This window comes from Schistocerca serialis, chromosome 5 (genome assembly GCF_023864345.2).
Source record: "Schistocerca serialis cubense isolate TAMUIC-IGC-003099 chromosome 5, iqSchSeri2.2, whole genome shotgun sequence".
NCBI classification, from domain to species: Eukaryota; Metazoa; Arthropoda; class Insecta; order Orthoptera; family Acrididae; genus Schistocerca; species Schistocerca serialis.
Genome location: NC_064642.1, coordinates 103,276,897 through 103,295,943, shown reverse-complemented (window position 1 = coordinate 103,295,943; position 19,047 = coordinate 103,276,897). Strand labels below are relative to the sequence as shown.

The following is a 19,047-nucleotide window of genomic DNA, read 5'->3' as shown; positions in this document are numbered from 1 at the left end:
AACTTTCCAGTCTTTGGATACGGATCTTTTGTCGAGCGAACGGTTGTATATGATTGTTAAGTACGGAGCTAATGCATCAGCATACTCCCAAAGGAACCTTATTGGTATACAGTCTGGACCAGAAGACTTGATTTTATTGAGTGATTTAAGTTGCTACACTACTCCGAGGATATTTACTTCTACGTTACTCATGTTGGCAGCTGTTCTCGATTCGAATTCTGGAAACTTTACTTCGTCTTCTTTTGTGCGGTATGTCAGTATATACATTCTTTCGTTCTCTTACCTGTTGAATGAAAAGTATGAGTAGAGTGTACAAAGTAAATTTCAGCATCTATATCTGTGGGAGTAACAGTAACATGCTACTGCGACAGAACAGCAAACTCTATAAAGCACGTAACAAGTAGCAAAGAGGATTCTGTTCACCTTGGACGAAGCTCTTGTACCGGTTGGCACCACACAACATGGAGCTCTCTGGACATTTCCGAAAGAACAGAACGCATGTTTCCTAAAGGGTCAGCTCGGCAGTGCTCCGGGAGAAGCGAGACGGGCGACACCGTCGAAGTGTGTGTCTGTTCATAGTTGATTCATTACCCCATTATTGTAGATTTCATTTCACGTCAAAATTAACGTCTTGCTCCCATCGCTCATCGCTCGTTGAGCGTTATACGGAATTTCTCTTGCTAATTTCGGAATATTATGAGCAGTTGCATGCAAGCCATTGTTCTGCTCTACCTCTGCTGAAACATGTGCAGTCACGTAGTTCAGTCAAATTTAGCTCGTAGTCGATCTCACGAGTATAGTATAACTGAACAGATTTCTGAAACTTGGCTAGTTTAGATTTCAGTTCGTAATCTAGTCTTTGTAGTCTCAGCACCTGTTAAGCACGGATCTGAGAACCGTCATTTCGCGGATCGTATCTTACAGTAATATGTCCCGTCCAATTTCGTTAGTGTTCTGAATTTTAGCCCTCATTTTATCCAGAATTTCTTTTTGTGACGACCACGTATTTGCAGATCGTGAGAGACGTTAATGTCACAATTGCTGATTTTTGGGTTAAAACTTCAAACTTAGTTTCAGAACGTCTTCCATGGTGCAACTATTAACAGTTTATTTTTATTGGTGAATTTTGGTTCACTTGCTTCGTGCACTCAAAATAAGGAAACGACTGTTTGCCAACCACGTACACACTGGTGAAGTTTTTCTTCATTCTTGTATTTGTCCTGAATTGCTATTACATGCTCGTGAATGTCACGATTGAAAGATTCCTCTGACCTTTCCATAATTAATAATCAATGATAAATCGTGCTGGTATCTCCAAGGCGCAGTTGTAAATGCGACTTTGTAATTCAGTCGAAAGTGTTAAGAAGAACGGCAACCATCGCTCATTTATTAGTTGTTTACTTATTATTTTGTTTAGATTTTCTTGAATAAACGTGATATTTTTACCAGACCACATGCTTACGTATTCCCTCTCAAACTTCCATTTTACGTCCTACTGCTAAACGTTGTGCAATAGATAAACATGGCTGAGTTATATATTTAATATTTATTCAACTATCTTAATTGAGCAGATCAATCACCCTTTCTTTTGAAAGAAAAGATGGCACTCGAGGTGACACAAAAAACTCCATATGAATCCACTCACGCCGCTAGTTTAGCGACGGATGGAGCGTCAGTGGAGGAGTTATGTGTACTGCCAACGTGGTTGCCAGTGAAAGTTAGTGCCGTTAACTCATATAAATGGGTACATGGGGCTAATGTATCTGTCATCCATGAACATCTACTGTCGGTGTATGGTGAAGAGATCATGTCTCATCAAATGATTGGTCGCTGGTGTTACACGTTTAGAGAAAGAAGGAAGAGAGCGCAGCATCAATATCGAACTGGGCGTCCCTCCGCATCCACGAATGGAAACAACATTCTTAGAGTGTTGGACATGGTGTTAGCCGATTGGTGCATAATGCTGTCCGGTGTCCACACTGTGAATGAGCTGCGCTGAAGTTCATCACAAGTTCCATAATGTATTGAATTACAAAAAATTGTTTGCAAATTAGGTGCCGAAACATCTGAGCCCAGGTCAGAAAAGTGCACGAATGGGAAACGTTCTCTATCATTTGCTGCAGAACGCGTGAGAGATAAGTGAATTCCTGTTCAGAATCATCACAGGCGATGAGATATGGGTGGACCACATTCCCGAAAATCTCAATGACATGGAGCATCCCAGTTCACATGAGAGGAGAAAATTCGAAGTGTCACCCTCAGCAGGAAAGATGATGACCACTGTGTTTTCGGACGTGAAAGGTGTGATTCTCCTTGATTGCCTCTGTCAAGGGACATAAATATGGCTCGCTACTGTGACACCCTCACCAAACTGAGGTTTGGCATTCGACGAAAGACTCCAGGGCTGTCGGGTGAAGATGTTAGTACTCATCGGCGACAACACAAAACCACATACACCAAAGCTCACACAGGATCAGATTCGTCGCGTCGAATAAAAGAGACTGGATCACACGGCCTACAGCCACGATTTGGCCTCGTTGGGCTTTCATCGGTTCCCTGCGTTGAAAGATATACTCTCGGGACTTTCAAGCCACTGCTGAGGAGGAGAAATCTGTGCAACAACTCCTTGCATCACAGGGCACCGAGTTTTACCAGAGTGGTTGTTATAAACATTACACGCTATGACAAATGCTTCAATGTTGTTGGTGACTAAGACGAAAAACAAAGGTAGATGTTTAGTATAGTTCATGGTGCCTTGGTGTATTTGTTCTGGCAATAAAGTTTCCATGTCATAAACAGTGACGAAACTTACTTTCGTAGCATCATTCGTACCAAAACTCAGTGTTCTTTCAAAAAGACGGTTTCAGAGGCCTCCACCTTCGAGACCAAGAACGCATCCTATAAATCTACCCTACCCATTGTTAAAGAAAGTTTCAGCTCACCCTCTCCCTGACCACCTGGAATCTCACGCATCTAAGACCAACAACAATCAGTTGTTGCATGTGTGAAGAGCACACATTCCTCGTGAAGTCTTACGCGGAAACCAGGCGCAAATATAGTTTCCCTGTTATATACATACACTATGTGATCAAAAGTATCCGGACACCTGGCTGAAAATGACAAGTTCCTGCCGCCCTCCATCAGTAATTCTGGAATTCAATATGGTGTTGACCTACCCTTAGCCTTGATAACAGCTTCCACTCTCGCAGGCATACGTTCAATGAGGTGCTAGAAAGTTTCTGGGAACGGCATCCCACTCTCCACGGAGTGCTGCACTGAGGTTAGGTATCGATATCGGTCGGTGAGATCTGGCGCGAAGTCGGCGTTCCAGGACTCTGTGCAGGACATTCCATTACAGGGATGGTATTGTCGTGTAACCACCTCGCCACAGGCCGTGCACTACGAACAGGTGCTAGATCGTGCTGGAAGATGCAATCGCCACCTTCAACAGTGGGAAGCAACAAGGTGCTTAAAACATCAGTTTGGGCTTGTGCTGTGGTAGTGCCACGCAAAACAACAAGGGGGGCAAGCCCCTCCAAGAAAAACAATACCAAACCATAGCACCACCGAATTTGACAGTTGGCACTACGCACGCTGGCAGAAGACGTTCCCCGGCGTTCGCGATACCCGTACCCTGCCATTGGATCGCCACATTTTGTACCGTGAATAGTCATTCCACACAACTCTTTTCCACTTTTCAGTCGTCCTATGTCTACGCTCCGTGTACCAAGCGAGGCGTCTTTCGGCATTTACCGGCGTCATGTGTGATTTATGAGCCGCAGCTCGACCACGAAATCCAAGTTTTCTCACCTCCTGCCTAACTGTCATAGTACTTGCAGTGGATCCCGATGCAGTTTGGAATTCCTGTGTGTTGGTGTGGACAAATGTCTGCCTGTTACATATTACGACCCTTTTCGACTGCCAGCGATCTCTGTCAGTCAACAGAAGAGGTCGGCCTGTACGCTTTTGTGCTGTACGTGACCCTTCACGCTTCCGCTTCACTATCACATCGGAAACAATGGACCTAGGGATCTTTAGGAGTGTGGAAATCTCGCGTACAGACGTATGACACATGTGACATCCAATCACCTGACCACGTTTAAAGTCCGTAATATCCGCGGAGCGTCCCATTTTGCTATCTCACGATGTCTACTGAGGTCGCTGATATAGAGAACCTGGCAGTAGGTGGCAGCACAATGTACTTAATATAAAGATCGCATGTTTTTGGGGGTGTCAGAATACTTTTGAGCGCCGGGGAGTGGCTGCGTGGTTTGAGGCATCATGTCACGGACTGCACGGCCCCTCCCGCCAGAGGTTCAAGTCCTCCCTCGGGCATGGGTGTGTATGTTGTTCGTAGCATAAGTTTGTTTAAGTAGTGTGTAAATCTAGGGAGCAATGTTGGTCCCTTAGGAATGCACACACATTTGATACTTTTGATCACACAGTGTATACGGCTGGATGCTTTTTTGTCTTTCATCCTCCACTTGCTGAAGATGTCTCTATTGATGAGTCGCTACTGGAGGCTTAAATAAATCATTGTAACAATAACGGCTGTTGGAATGTCATTTTCACAATTCATCAAACAGCTGCCATGCCACACTCCATAACTGCTAGATGGAGTTACGTTTGCTTACCAACACATTCCCTCTCTCACAGACATCCTTTTCGTCAGTATGACATAATAAGTGAGTGAAAGGGCTACGTCAATGTGGGTTTTCTTCAAAATGCATTGACATTTGTAACAGCAAAAAACTCCTATTATAAAGAATATTAAGCCGAACACAATATAGAACTACATATTGTTTTAATTAATGATATGGATTTAACATTACAAGTTTCTCAGTAAATACAAAATGGAACTACAAATATACCATAGCAAGACATTGCGCTTAAAACGCATGAATTTCCCATTACCCATAAATTCAAAAATACTTTTCTGACATGATCTGCACAAAACATTTAAGAAAACACAAATTTTTACATAGGCAATTAACGACCACCTTTTTTTTATATGTCCATCCTTTTGACTGGAGGTATTAGGGACGACGTTTGCTAATGTAAGAAAATAAAACGACTGCAGCCATCATTATGATTTTATATATTTTGTTGCGACCAGATTCGGCGCTTCAGTGCGCCATCTTCAGGCTGTAGTTGATGGAGAAGGGGCTGACACGATCCCTATGAATGTATCATCAGTGACCGCCGTAACTGGATTTTATTTATTATTTTGAGCTTTTCCTCATTACAGAGGCTTATCTCCAACATAATAATTTACTTGGGAATTACAATACAAACAATGAACGTTTTTAAATTCTCAAAATATTTCTCCAGGTGTTTCGATCTTGTGTGTCTTCTTCCTCTGCGCCCATTCTCCTCATTGTGTGCTGTACATTTTGGAGCCAGGTGGTCATAGGTCGTCCTCTTCTTCTTCTCCCCTCCGGTTCCCACTCCAGTATCAATTTTGGTATTCTGGTTTCCTCCATTCGTCGTACATGCCCATACCACTGTAATTTCTTCCCATCCATTACGTCATATATTCTTTCTTTTACTTCCATTCTCCTTATTACTTCGGTGTTCCTTATCTTTTCTTTCCTGCAGATTCTTTCCGATCTTCTCCAAAAGTCCATCTCTAGAGCTTGTAATTTTTTAATGTGCTTCATGTTAATTGTCCAGGTCTCCGTTTCATACAGAACCACACTCTCTAATATGGATTTGTATATTAATTTTTTAGTTCTGCTCATTACATTGCTGCTCCATAAGACTGAGTTAAGCATCCCAATGACCCTCCGTCCGCTACTAATTCTTTTATTGATTTCTGACTCGATTTCTAAAATGGATCCCAAATAACAGAAAGTGGTTTTTTTTATATTTTCTTTCCTTCAATGTATAGCACATCTGAATCATTAGTCAAGTATTCTGTTTTTTGGTAATTAATCTTCAAACCCCAAGTTTTGTATGCTACTGCTAGTTGATTGCACATACAGTTAGCATCCTCCCCATCTTCTGCTACGACTACTTGATCATCAGCAAATAATAAATGATGTAGGTAAACTCCATCTCTTATTTCTAATCCCCTACTATTACATTTACGAGACCATGTCCTAAGGCTAATATCTATATAGATTTTAAATAATGATGGTGACATGGGACAGCCCTGTAAAAGGCCTTTGCTTGTTCTAAATTTCTGTGAAATTTTATTACCAACTTTCACTTGGCAAATGTTATCTTTATACATCTGTTGTATTATTTTAATCAAGGGAGGGTTTAAGTTTGCCGTATGTAGTGCTCTCCAAAGTAATTTTCTTGGAACAGTATCATACGCTTTTTCTAGATCTATGAAAATTAATCCTATATTTTTTGATTTTTCCCTATGTTTCTCCAAAATCTGTCGTAATGTGAAAATATAACCATAACTGGATACGCAGATTATCTGAAATCTTGGTTGTCAGCAGTCTAACCTACAATTGCCAAGGTTGGCATTCAATGGTTAGAGTGCTGACACGTAAGGTTTCAGATAATCTGTAGCGTTCATGTCACCGGTATTGCTCATTCCTCCAGCTTTGTCTGTCAGTTATCCAACTTAGACACAGCTCCGGGCCAGTAGGGCGACGTGACCGTTGTTGGTGCTTACAGTGCGGCCCCTGGATGTGCGGCTGCTGGGGGTGGGGCAGCCGCTGTCTGCCGGCCGCCGCTACGACCTGCTGTGCCAGTCCTCTGGGTCGCGGCCGCCCGCCAAAATCACCTGGTGGCTCGACGGTGCCAGACTCGACGGCTCAAAAGAGACGGTAAGCTGAGTTTGCTCACATCTGACGCTCAACTCTAGTTGAACTGTTGTCTCTGTGTCTCTTAGAACGAGCTCCACTAATTCAGCAAGTAAATAATGTGTTCGTCCACCTCCGGCCGTTGCCCAACCACTTAATCGGCTTGTTGTTGATTTATAGGGTCGTTGGATGTCATCCTGAGGGACATCGTGCCCAATTTCATGCGACTGGCGCGTTAGATCCCCAAAATCCCGAAATGAATGGAGAGTGCTGCCCATAATGCTCCAAATATTTCCAATGGAGCAGACATCCGGCAACCTTTCTGGACAGGGCAGGGTTTGGAAATCACGAAGACAAGCAGTAGAAACTCTCGCAGTTTGTGAGTGGGCATGTAATGTAAACGGGTCCTTCTATCTAATGAAATGCTATCCCACTCCCGGTTGTCGAACCATATGGAACCCGACAGTCATGTTGGTCCCATTGCTTCGGGGCTGAAGACGTGTGTGGAGATGGCCCTGACATCGGTGGGATACCATCTTGGCGGTCGCCTGCCGTACGGTCCGGCAACCATTTCTTTACACAGCAGCACCCTTTGCCTTGTCATGCTGGGAATCCTTATAGCACAGCGGTACGTCGAATATTCCACGCCCCGTTTTGTTGCCCTTCGCGGCAAGTCGTCTGGGCTTACATTGCATACCCGCCCACACAGAGTGAGAGTTTTTACGTCTGGTTCTGGTGTTTGCCGCACTAGACCTTAGCCAAAAGGATCGCCTGATTTCTCCCCTGTTAAGAATGTTCGCAGCATTATGGGCAGGGGCGTTCAGTCGTCTCGGGATTCTGAAAATGTAACGCGGCAACTACACAGAATTTTGTCTCCGTCAGGAGGACGTTCAACAACTCTATCAGCCAGTTTCAAGCCAAATAACTGCTTGCATAAAGGCCAGAGGTGGACCAACGCGATATTCACATCCTGGTTGGTGAAGTTATTTCTCTTGAATAAATCATCCAATTTTTCTGAAATCATTTGTTTGTCTGTACACGTAATTCACATCTACCGATTTCCGTCTCATTCGGATAACTCCTTCGTGGTGCGTCGCTTTCTTTTATATAGACTTCCTGTACGCAGGTACACAGTATAGCTCATTGGTGGTACAGTCAACACGTGGGAGGTGTTAGCGTCAGATCTCAGTTGCGCTCTCCGCCATCCCTCGTCAATTACCTTATGGGAGGTCATGTGTAGCTTTACATCCCTCTGCACGAAGTGAAACGTTGTCTGTGGCCTTAAACAAGCAGCGGTCCCAGATGTCTGTCGAATTTTCCCGATGATAACTCAAATTAGAGCTACTTAATTTGTCTCCAAAATAAGTTAGCCTCCGATTTCGTGGTAGCCATCCTGCCTATTTTTGGCGAAGCCGACCCAGTGTAATGACTGGAGAGCCTGTCAACTATCTGTTCAAAAGCCTTTATACTCAACCAATGTACAGTTGAGTCACAGTTTGTTCATCATAGCTTTCGTTCCTTTAGAACTCTTCACTGTGCCACTCTCAAATGGAGCGAGGGGAAAGCGACTGTCTATACCCCTCTGTGCGAGCTCCAGTTCTCTCAGTAGAATCGTTCTGCAGTCAGCCGCAAATGCCGGTTCTCTAAATCTCATCAGTAGTATTTCACGGAAGAAGGTTTTCCCTGCGGGAATTTCCAGTTGACTTCAGGAAACATCTCCTTGACACTTACATATACTGATCGAAACACACGGCAACAAACCTAGCAGCAGGCCTGGTGTTCCATACGCGGTCACCTTTGTGGGTGGGTTACATTTCCTAAAATTCTCCCAATAAAGCGAAATCAATCCTTCGGCTTCTCTACTACCGACCAAATGTCATCGTTCCATTTCATATCGCTGTCCAACGTTGCATACAGATATTTAATCGACGTCATTGCGTCAAAAAGCACACAGTCAAAACTGTTTGCGAATATTAAATAATTGTCTTTCCTGCTTGCCTGCATTAAGTTACTATTTCCGGTATTTACGGCAAGAAGCCATTCGTCGCAGCAAATAGAAATTATGCCTCAATCATCCTGTATCCGCCTGCCGTTAGGCAGCCATGACACTTTCCTGTACTCTAAAGGGTCATCAGTAAACAGTCAGAGATATCTGCTCACTCAGTCCGTCAGATCGTTTGTGTATGCAGATAACAAGAAAGGTCCTATCATATTTTACTGGGACATTCCTGACTATAGCGTCGAGTTGGAAGAACACTCACCGTCCAGGACAACATGATTGCGCGGTGAAGTACCTTACACCTACTACAAGTATCGAAGCTCTTTGAAATATGTAGTGGTACCTTTTAAAAATGTGTTCTTCCGTATAATATTGAAAATAACGTGAGGAAGTTACCTCATTTCAATGGTATATACAAACACAAATCAGTTTAGCGTCTTGTAGGGTGTCGGTATACCAGTCCAGTCCAGAGAGCAACTACTTACGATTTCTGCTATGGTATTTCACACCTTTCATTCAGCTAGATACGATTTCTGCAGTGCTGTTTCATATCTATCATTGTGTCTCTTCACTCTTAATTAACAACTTTAGAACTGACGATTGGATGAAATTTCACGAGCTTATTTGTTTGTTTGTGTCTGTGTGTGCGTGTGATGGAGAGAGAGAGAGAGAAAGACAGGGGAAGAGAGAGGGAGGGAGAGAGAGAGAGAGAGAGGGAGAGAGAGAGAGAGAGAGGAGTGTAGAATGATGAAGAGTTAGTGTGATCTTGAGTTTTAGGGAACCAGAGTCTTTCGATTGTTTTAACTCGTGCTTACACTTTTATGGATTTTTTGGCGTTCAGTAACACGTACTATCATCGACAGAAAGCAGCAATGTTAATCAGTGCGTGTTGCTAGCATGTCGACATCGCAATGAAGATTCTTCTCCAAAAAACTCAAGCTCTCATAATGGTACTGTCCCTGGAAGTATAAAATACGAAAAATCGATATTCAGGAGACACGGATGGACTCATTATTACGTTTTTCTTTTTTCAATGAATTTCATTTCTGCAATTTGCCAGGCTGTCATGAACTGTGCGTCCATCATCGCGTCTGCTGAGGGTAAGACGAATGGTCTTAATCAACAGGGCGACAGTGGGACATTGCTATCTCAGTTTGTCTAACGTAGATGTAAGGACAGAGCGCAATGGAATATTAAATTCTTAGCAGCAATTACCCCCTCTGGGAGCAGAAACATGATCGTTGTAGGAACAGCTAATCCGAACTCGATACATAAAACGGTGTATACTTCACCTTACAAGCTCCCTATTAGTTAACTGTTATCTCTGTTTAAATAATTTTTAAACAGTCTACCGTTCAAATAGCAGAAAATCTTACATCTGTTATTCGTATTTGTACCTTTGATAACGACAGCGTGTCCTAAACAATTTGGCAATAGATAATCGTTATTACTAGTATGTTATGTTAACACACTGCCCACAATGCGCGATACCAATTGGTGGAGGGGCGGGGGGAGTATATTTTCTGCCGGTCGCAAAAATAATTCAGTAATTGTTGTTGAATTTTACTAAAAAATACTTTTTACCGAAATAGTGATCTGAAAGTAGAGTCCAGAACCCGAAAATATCTTTTAGCATACTCTTAGCAGTATCAAATCACTTTCAACAACGTGTACTACCGACGGCAAAGCAGGGGAGGGGGGAGGAGGGGGAAACTTGAATAAGAGTTCATTATAAGCAATGAATCTTTCACTTCTTTTTGAGAACATATCACAAAACCTATTCAAAAGGTGGACACAAAGTTCCTACTTAATGACAGTAGTAGGATTTTCACGACACGTTTGGAATACTTTCTGATAGATCAGTCGCTATGACATCCAACTCTCACAAACACACGTCTGAAACCACAATTCGACCTTTCAGATACGTGACTCCATTACCAGAGACAAATCTTCCAGTAATTTGTATTAATCGGTGTATCACACTGTATAGTCTGCTTCTTTCCCTTGTTAACTAATTGCATTGCGTAAATCTTCTGCTATAACTGTATTCCAACACTAAAATAATTGTGCACTAATTGTTCCAACATTGTTGACAATGTGACACTAGTCTAGCTCAATGGTTGTTGGTTGGTTGATTTAGGGGAAGGGACCAGACAGCGGGGTCATCGGTCCCATCGGATGTGGGAAGGATGAGGAACGAAGGGACCATCCAGGAATTTTGCCTGAAACATTTAGAGAAATCACGGAAAACCTAAATTAGGAAGGCCAGACGCGAGTTTGAACCGTCGTCCTCCGGAATACGGGTTCAGTGTGCTAATTACTGCGCCACCTCGCTCAGTACTCAGTGGTTGTTAAACGTTTTTGCTCAAGAGCTGATACAGACGTGGTGAGGCCGCACTTCGGGCCGGAAATGTACTGATCGTACTGTTAATTGGCAACCTACATAAATTAGTACGTTTTGAGTCCCCAGTAGATTATCTATTGCAAAGGCGCAATAAGTTTGCCACCAGCCCGCTAATGGGCCCTCTAATCACTAAAAATTAGCATCATTCGAAACATATTCTCAGTTTTAGAATGCTGCCAGCCTCAGCGACTCCAAAGCTCTGACGCTGTAATTACCAGACGAAGTTGTGTTGTGTTGACTGTGTGAATGGATGTTTGACTGGTTGATAACAGTAACATTGTTTATATTTGAATGCAGTATGTGAAACCATCACAGAAGTTTACTACAGCAGCCATCATTTAATCAGGCTAGGTGACGCAGGAGTTAGCACACTGGCCTCGCGTTCGGGAAGACAACGGTGTCCGCACCTCGTGGTCTAGCGGCTACCGGCACTGTAGCACAGTGTGTTCGGTCGGGGGTCTGGCTGCCATCTGTAACAAAAAACCTAGGTACAGGAATCAGCAGTGAACTTGAACGGGTGTCAAGTGACGTGCGATGTCCGCCCAGAGCAAATGCAGCGAATAAGATGAAAAGAAAGATGGCTAGCTTAGCTGTTCTGTGGCCCCCTTTTTCGATTCCCGGCCGGGTCGGGTGTCGGATATTTTCTGAGCCCGGAGTCCGGGTGTTTGTGTTGTCCTAATGATTTCATCATCATTCAGAGAAGTGGCGAGGCTGGACTGTGTACAGATTGGAATTTTGTACGGGCACTGATGACTACGCAGTTCAGCACCCCAAAAACCAAACATCATCATTATCGTCATCATCAGGATAACACTTCAAATCCGATTCCGTCCGTATAAATTTAAGTTCTCCGCGATTTCCTTCCCCCATCGTTGAAACATTCCAAGCTTGTGCGTCGTCTCTAATGATCTCCATTTCGACGTGAGGTTAATCTTCCTTCCTTCCTTAACGTAATTCCATATTCCTTGCTACAAAATTGTACTGCATTTGAAGATGATCGTCGCTGCAATGTGCATTTACGAATCTGTGTCACTTGCATTTCAAAATTTAGACCATAGCAGGACCCGGCCGCAGTGGCCATGCGGTTCTAGGCGCTACAGTCTGGAACCGCGCGACCGCTACGGTCGCAGGTTCGAATCCTGCCTCGGGCATGGATGTGTGTGATGTCCTTAGGTTAGTTAGGTTTAAGTAGTTCTAAGTTCTATGGGACTGATGACCAAAGAAGTTAAGTCCCATAGTGCTCAGAGGCATTTGAACCATAGCGGGAGATCAATACGCGTCACGCATGCCCTTGAATTGTCAGTAAGGAAGAGAAGGAATGAAACATTCCCCGTCTCACATCTTATAACCCTGTGGTAGTCAACCTGATTCATACTGCCCACTGACGGGCGTCCCATCATTCATGGTGGGCGACTGGGGCTACAGATAATTTCATTACGTTTTCATACAATTTTGACGAAGTATTTGGTAAGTAATTTTTATTTTTATTATATGCTTTAACGTGCTGCAATTCTGCTTTATGAATTTTATAGCTTAGAGCTACTTTCCTACTTTATCGAATTTTCTCTTTTTCAGAGTACTGAAGGAACGACTTGTTTTATTGCTAAAAAAAATTCAACAGCCTAGATCGCATAAATTATTTTTTTCATTTAAGACGATCGATTTTGATACAGTTCGCTGTCATATTCAGGTCTTCAAAATTGTCTGACCTCTAGCGACCGCGCTACTTTTACCTCTGCCCATGAGGTAAGCGGCCAACTGTACTTAGATCACCGCCGAATTCACCAATGTCAATTAAAATTAAGCACTACTATGTAAATATTTTTGTTTGTTATTGAGCAGTAAAACTACACTCTAACAAGCTCTTAACGTTAGTTGACTGACGTTTTTGAATGCATATGTTGGTTGTTACATTCATAATATTATAAAACGAAGATGAGAACCGCTAGCCTCTCGTAAACACTGATGAACCGAAACATTATGGGCAACTGCTTAAAAGCTTATTTGTCCGTCTTTGTAATGAAATTGAACACCGTTTCTGTGTACCAGGGATCCGACAGTTTGTTGGTAGGTTTGTGCAGGTATGTGGCGTTAAATGTCTTCGCACATGTCATGTAATTCGCGTAAATAACGAGACGCTGATTTGCGTACGCAGTGATGGCTCCCGACTGCGATCCGGGTGAGTACCATAGGATTAAGGTCAGTCGAATTTGGTCGCCGAGACATCAACGTGAGTTCACTGTAATGATGTTCAAACCACTGGCTCCGAGACAAGGACAATTACACTGCTGAAAGATGACATCGCAGTATTGGAAGACGTCATGCAGGAAGGGATGCACTTGGTACGCAGGTGTTCAAATGGTTCAAATGGCTCTGAGCACTATGGTACTTAACTTCTGAGGTCATCAGTCCCCTAGAACTTAGAACTACTTAAACCTAACTAAGCTACAGACATAACACACACCCATGCCCGAGGCAGGATTCGAACCTGCGACCTTAGCGGTTGCGCGGTTCCAGACTGTAGCGCCTAGAACCGCTCGGCCAGTCTGGCCGGCTTTCGCTGGTCTCACCGTGTCTTCGATTACTATCACAGGTCCCATGAAAGCGTAGGAGAATGTTTATCACAGCATAATACCGCTCCTTCGATCGTGCGTCCGTGGCGTGCTGCACGTTTCCAGTCGCAGTTCACCTCGACGAAGGCGTTTGTGGAGACGACCGTCGACCTAATGTCATTCACGCAGAGAGCTGACACGTTTCCATTGATCGACGGCCGAATGCCGATGGTTCCGCGCCCACAGAGATCGTAATTGGCGAAATCGTTAAGGTTAATATGTGAACTCGTAGGGGCGGTCTGCTGCAGAGCTCCATGTTCAACAATGTACGATGAACGGGGTGCTCCGAAAGATGTAAGCGTGCACCAGCATTGCGCTCTTTCGACAGATATGCCACAGATCACCATCTATCCTACTTCTAAAGAACAGAGAAGCCTCCGAACACCACGTTCTGTGAAGAGACGGTGGACATACAACCATTTAGCGCCTACTGGAAGTTTTACTGTCGTTCTACCTCTTTCCTTAGTTGCTCACTAAAGTAGTACGTGAACATTCGACCAGCTTCGAGGTTTCGAGATACTCGTTTACACGTTCCGCGTAACAATAACCTGCCCTTTGTCAAAGTTGCTTATTTCAACGTTTTTCCCCATTTGCAGCCCATATCATCGCTAGGGTGATCCCACTGCCGTGTCTGCTCCGCTTACATACTTTCCTTACCGCGTCATGTGCAGGCAACACCTCTAGGCATCATCTAACGTCACGGTGGGCAGTGGTCATCATGTTTTGGCTTATCAGTATACTTGATTCGGACCGCATGCGGCCCGGACGCCTCAATTTGACAACCAGTGGTAGAGCTACTTTGTCTCACTTCCGTGATATACAGCATGAAAGTAATTTTCAATCTGCAAGCTGTGTATGTACATAAAAATCGAGGCTGCTTCCAGTATCGAATCTTCATACAGCTTCACAGTTAACAATAGTACTTTTCCATCTGTAATGGTTACGAGAAATTTAAAACATTGATATATTCGATTCCTCTAGAGGAGAATTCTTTATACTTGTGGCATATCAGGAAAGACATGTTGCAGTAGCACGTACATTGAGTCGTAATCAAAGACTGACAACAACGCTTATAATATCAAGAACACTAAATCAGTTCCGGGGTAGTTTATTCTAATCTCATCACAAAGTTTTGTTTGAGGAGTATTTCATATCAGATTACCTATTCTCCTCGGTAGGTTCCTTCGTATTGTGGCTGTTTATGCAATCATTTCTTACCAACACACGAAACCTTATTGAATCTGAAGCTACACTCTTCTCTGATTTAATTGTTAAGCAGCATAAACAGTAACACCTCACGTAAAATAATTAAGTTTGAACGAAACCAGTGTCGCTGCCATCTAACTACTCCAAGAGAATAAATGATAACAAAGAAAATGTTCAAATGTGCGTGAAATCTTATGGGACTTAACTGCTAAGGTCATCAGTCCCTAAGCTTACACACTGCTTAACCTAAATTACCCTAAGGACAAACACACACACACCCATGCCCAAGGGAGGACTCGAACCTCCGCCGGGACCAGCCGCACAGTCCATGACTGCAGCGCCTGTGACCGCTCGGCTAATCCCGCGGGGCGTAAAGGATAACGCCTACGACACTACTTAACCTTGTAAATATGGAGGAAGTCATCTGCTTACGATCATTAATGAGGTACTGAGTCCCACAAAAGTTAAAGTACCTTTGCAGGAACGTTGCTTATTAGGGAAAGGACATCTGACAACTGAAACGCCTACCACACCTGTTTTGATCAGTTAGCGTTACTCGCCTCATCTGCAGTCAATACGGCTGCAACACACCTACCACTGACCGCAGGTTGAAATAAAGAGTAGTGGTGTGCATTCGTTTTTGAACTGGGTCGGGGTGCAATGAACGCCTCAGTCTTGTCCTCCAGTAACATACACCACAGTGTCTAAAAATAAAGTCAGTTTTAGATTTTCAGGTAAGCTTCTGTGGTTGAATTATACACGGCATTGCGAGAAGAAGTTATATAGACTACACTGACAAAGCTTAAGTAATTTAGATGTATCCAATATTTCAGCCGCAGTTATGTTTGCAGAGTGATTCTTTATTAATTGAGAAATGAAAATTGGCCCGCCGATTTGACCGAGCGGTTCTAGACACCTCAGTCTGGAACGGCGCGACCACTACGGTCGCAGGTTCGAATCCTGCCTCGGGCATGGATGTGTGTGATGTCCTTAGGTTAGTTAGGTTTAAATAATTCTAAGTTCTAGGGGACTGATGACCTCAGATGTTAAGTCCGATAGTGCTGAGAGCCATTTTTTGAGAAAAAATTTGAGCCGTACAGACAAAAAACGATTACAAGCCCTTAACACCGCCAGGACACGTGGAGGAGCTTTAGATCCCATTCACCCACAGGTTGGCAAAGCCACCAATGTTGCTCAACGATAGATTTGATCTCCTGGCAGTATCCTACGCTTCTTTATAAACAGCATCCTTCTTCCTAAGACCTCATTTCCCACACGTTTCAACTAAACCCGGAGGGCCAAAAGCTGATAGAACGTTGGATGGCATGCACAAAATCCGTTTATACGAGCTCTCTTCCTCTGCAAAATATATTTCAGTGGGTACCGCAACATACTATGAGTAATTCACTAGCGCCAATACGCATGGTGTTTCATATTTCAGACAAATAAATATCCCGAAAACGGCAGTTCGTGCGAAAAAACGTTCTAGGTGAAAAGTTGATACTAGTAAAGTTGACATCTGTCTGTGCTACAATTAGTCACCTCCTAAGCACCCTTCCTTCGTGGACGTGGTCAACTTAATATTTTCGAATGAGAACCACCCACTTTTGTTGCATATTCGGACTCTACGCAAGAAAATACGTAAGTTTTACCGAACTATTTTATCCATTCATAGTAGAAGGAGCTGAATCTACATATGTCAAGTGTCACTGTTTTTGCGATTCAAAATCGACGCATTTCATCCCACGTCTCATTTTCAATGTAAATGTAAACCTTTCTGTTCTACGGGTTAACGTTTATGTTCGAAATTTCAAAATTTACGTTAGTATTACAATTGTACACTACAAATCGACTAGCCGTTTCAGTGCCACCTTACACTACTGGCCATTAAAATTGCTACGCTAAGAAGAAATGCAGATGAAAAACGGGTATTCATTGGACAAATGTATTACACTAGAGCTGACATGTGATATTTTCACGCAATTTGGGTGCACAGATCGTGAGAAATCAGTACCCAGAACAACCATCTCTGGCCGCAATAGCGGCCCTGATACGCCTGGGCATTGAGTCAAACAGAGCTTGGGTGGCGTGTACAGGTACAGCTGCCCATGCAGCTTCAACACGATACCACAGTTCATCAAGAGTAGTGACGGGCGTATAGTGACAAGCCAGTTGCTTCCACCATTGACCAGACGTTTTCAATTGGTGAGAGATCTGGAGAATGTGCTGGCCAGGGCTGCAGTCGAACGTTTTCTGTATCCAGAAAGGCCCTGCAACGTGCGGTCGTGCATTAGTCTGCTGAAATGTAGGGTTTCGCAGGGATCGAATGAAGGTTAGAGCCACGGGTCGTAACAGGCCTGAAATGTAACGTCCACTGTTCAAAGTGCCGTCAATCCGAAGAAGAGGTGACCGTACGTGTAACCAATGGCACTACATACCATCACGCCGGGTGATTCTCCAGTACGGTTGTGACGATTACACGCTACCAATGTGCGTTCACCGCGATGTCGCCAAACACTGATGTTTCCATCCTTATGATGCTGTAAACAGAACCTGGATTCATCCGAAAAAATGACGTTTTGCCATTCGTGCAGCCAGGTTCGTCGTTGAGTATACCATCGCAGGCGCTCCTGTCTATGATGCAGCGTCAAGGGTAGCCGCAGTCATGGTCTCCGAGCTAATAGTCCATGCTACTGCAAACGTAGTCGAATCTTTGGTGCTGATGGTTGTTGTCTTTCAAACGTCCCCATCTGCTGACTCAGGGATCGAGACGTGGCTGCACTATCCGTTACAGCCATGCGGATAAGATGCCTTTCATCTCGACTGCTAGTGATACGGGGCCGTTGGGATCCAGCACGGCGTTCCGTATTACCCTCTTGAACCCACTGATACCATATTCTGCTAACAGTCATTGGATCTCGACCAACGCGAGCAGCAATGTCACGATACGGTAAACCGCAATCGCGATAGGCTAGAATCCGACCTTTATCAAAGTCGGAAACGTGGTGTTTTACGCATTTCTCCTCCTTATACGAGGCCTCACAACAAAGTTTCACCAGGAAACGCTAGTCAACTGCTGTTTGCGTATGAGAAATCGTTTGGAAACTTTCCTCATGTCAGCACGTTGTAGGTGTCGCCATCGGCACCAACGTTGTGTGAATGCTCTGAAAAGCTAATCATTTGCATATCACAGCATCTTCTTCCTGTCGGTAAAATTTCGCGTCTGTAGCACGTCATCTCCGTGGTGTAGCAATTTTAATTGCCAAGTAGTGTATTTTCTATAAATTCCAATGTCGAGCCGTATTATTTGAACTGTACAATCACATTTGCTACACTTGAGTAACGTTTGAACATGATTATCAACAGTTAGAACATATTTAAAACGTAAATGAAACATAGAATCAAATGCGTCTGTTCCTAATTGCAAAAACTGGCACAGCTGATATCTGTCGGTTACAGCGCCATCTGCTGCTACAAAGGGGAAACAATTGTTTAATAAACTGCACGTATTTTTTGGCGTAAAATCCGAATATGGATTACAAATGGGCATTTCCCATATGAAAATACAAAACTGCCCCCCCTCCCCCCAACACAGCAAGTATCGTTAGGAAGTGACCACTTGTAGGGCATACGGATGTCCCACTTACTAATATTATGTACAACATTTTCTTCATACGATGCGGCGGTTGCGAGATATTTAGTTCTCTCAGGTTAAAAGAAACATTCTGTATAACGGAGCAGCTATATGCCAGAAGTCGAAACAACATGGGTCGTCGCAAAGCAGTTCTGTAAGACCTCCTGTGTTAGACGCTTGACTCAACTTCGCACAGCATTAAATAACCCGAGATAATGTAAACTGTTGCTTCATCAGAATTTGAAACAGTGGAAAGTCGTCGTTGTTGTTGTTGTTGTTGTTGTTGTTGTTGTTGTGGTCTTCAGTCCTGAGACGGGTTTGATGCAGCTCCCCATGCTACCCTATCCTGTGCAAGCTTCTTCATCTCCCAGTACCTACTGCAACCTATATCCTTCTGAATCTGCTTGGTGTATTCATCTCTTGGTCTCCCT

At 43.7% G+C, this 19,047-nt stretch overlaps 1 protein-coding gene across 1 annotated transcript in view; it reads left to right on the top strand.

The window, feature by feature from the left end:
- LOC126481344 (nephrin-like) overlaps positions 1-19,047 on the top strand; it is a 990,728-nt gene that overhangs the window by 703,919 nt on the left and 267,762 nt on the right. Inside the window, exon 6 of the mRNA XM_050105036.1 lies at positions 6,634-6,785. Within this exon, the coding sequence (XP_049960993.1) occupies positions 6,634-6,785 (152 nt within the window). The remainder of the gene's footprint in view (positions 1-6,633; positions 6,786-19,047) is intronic.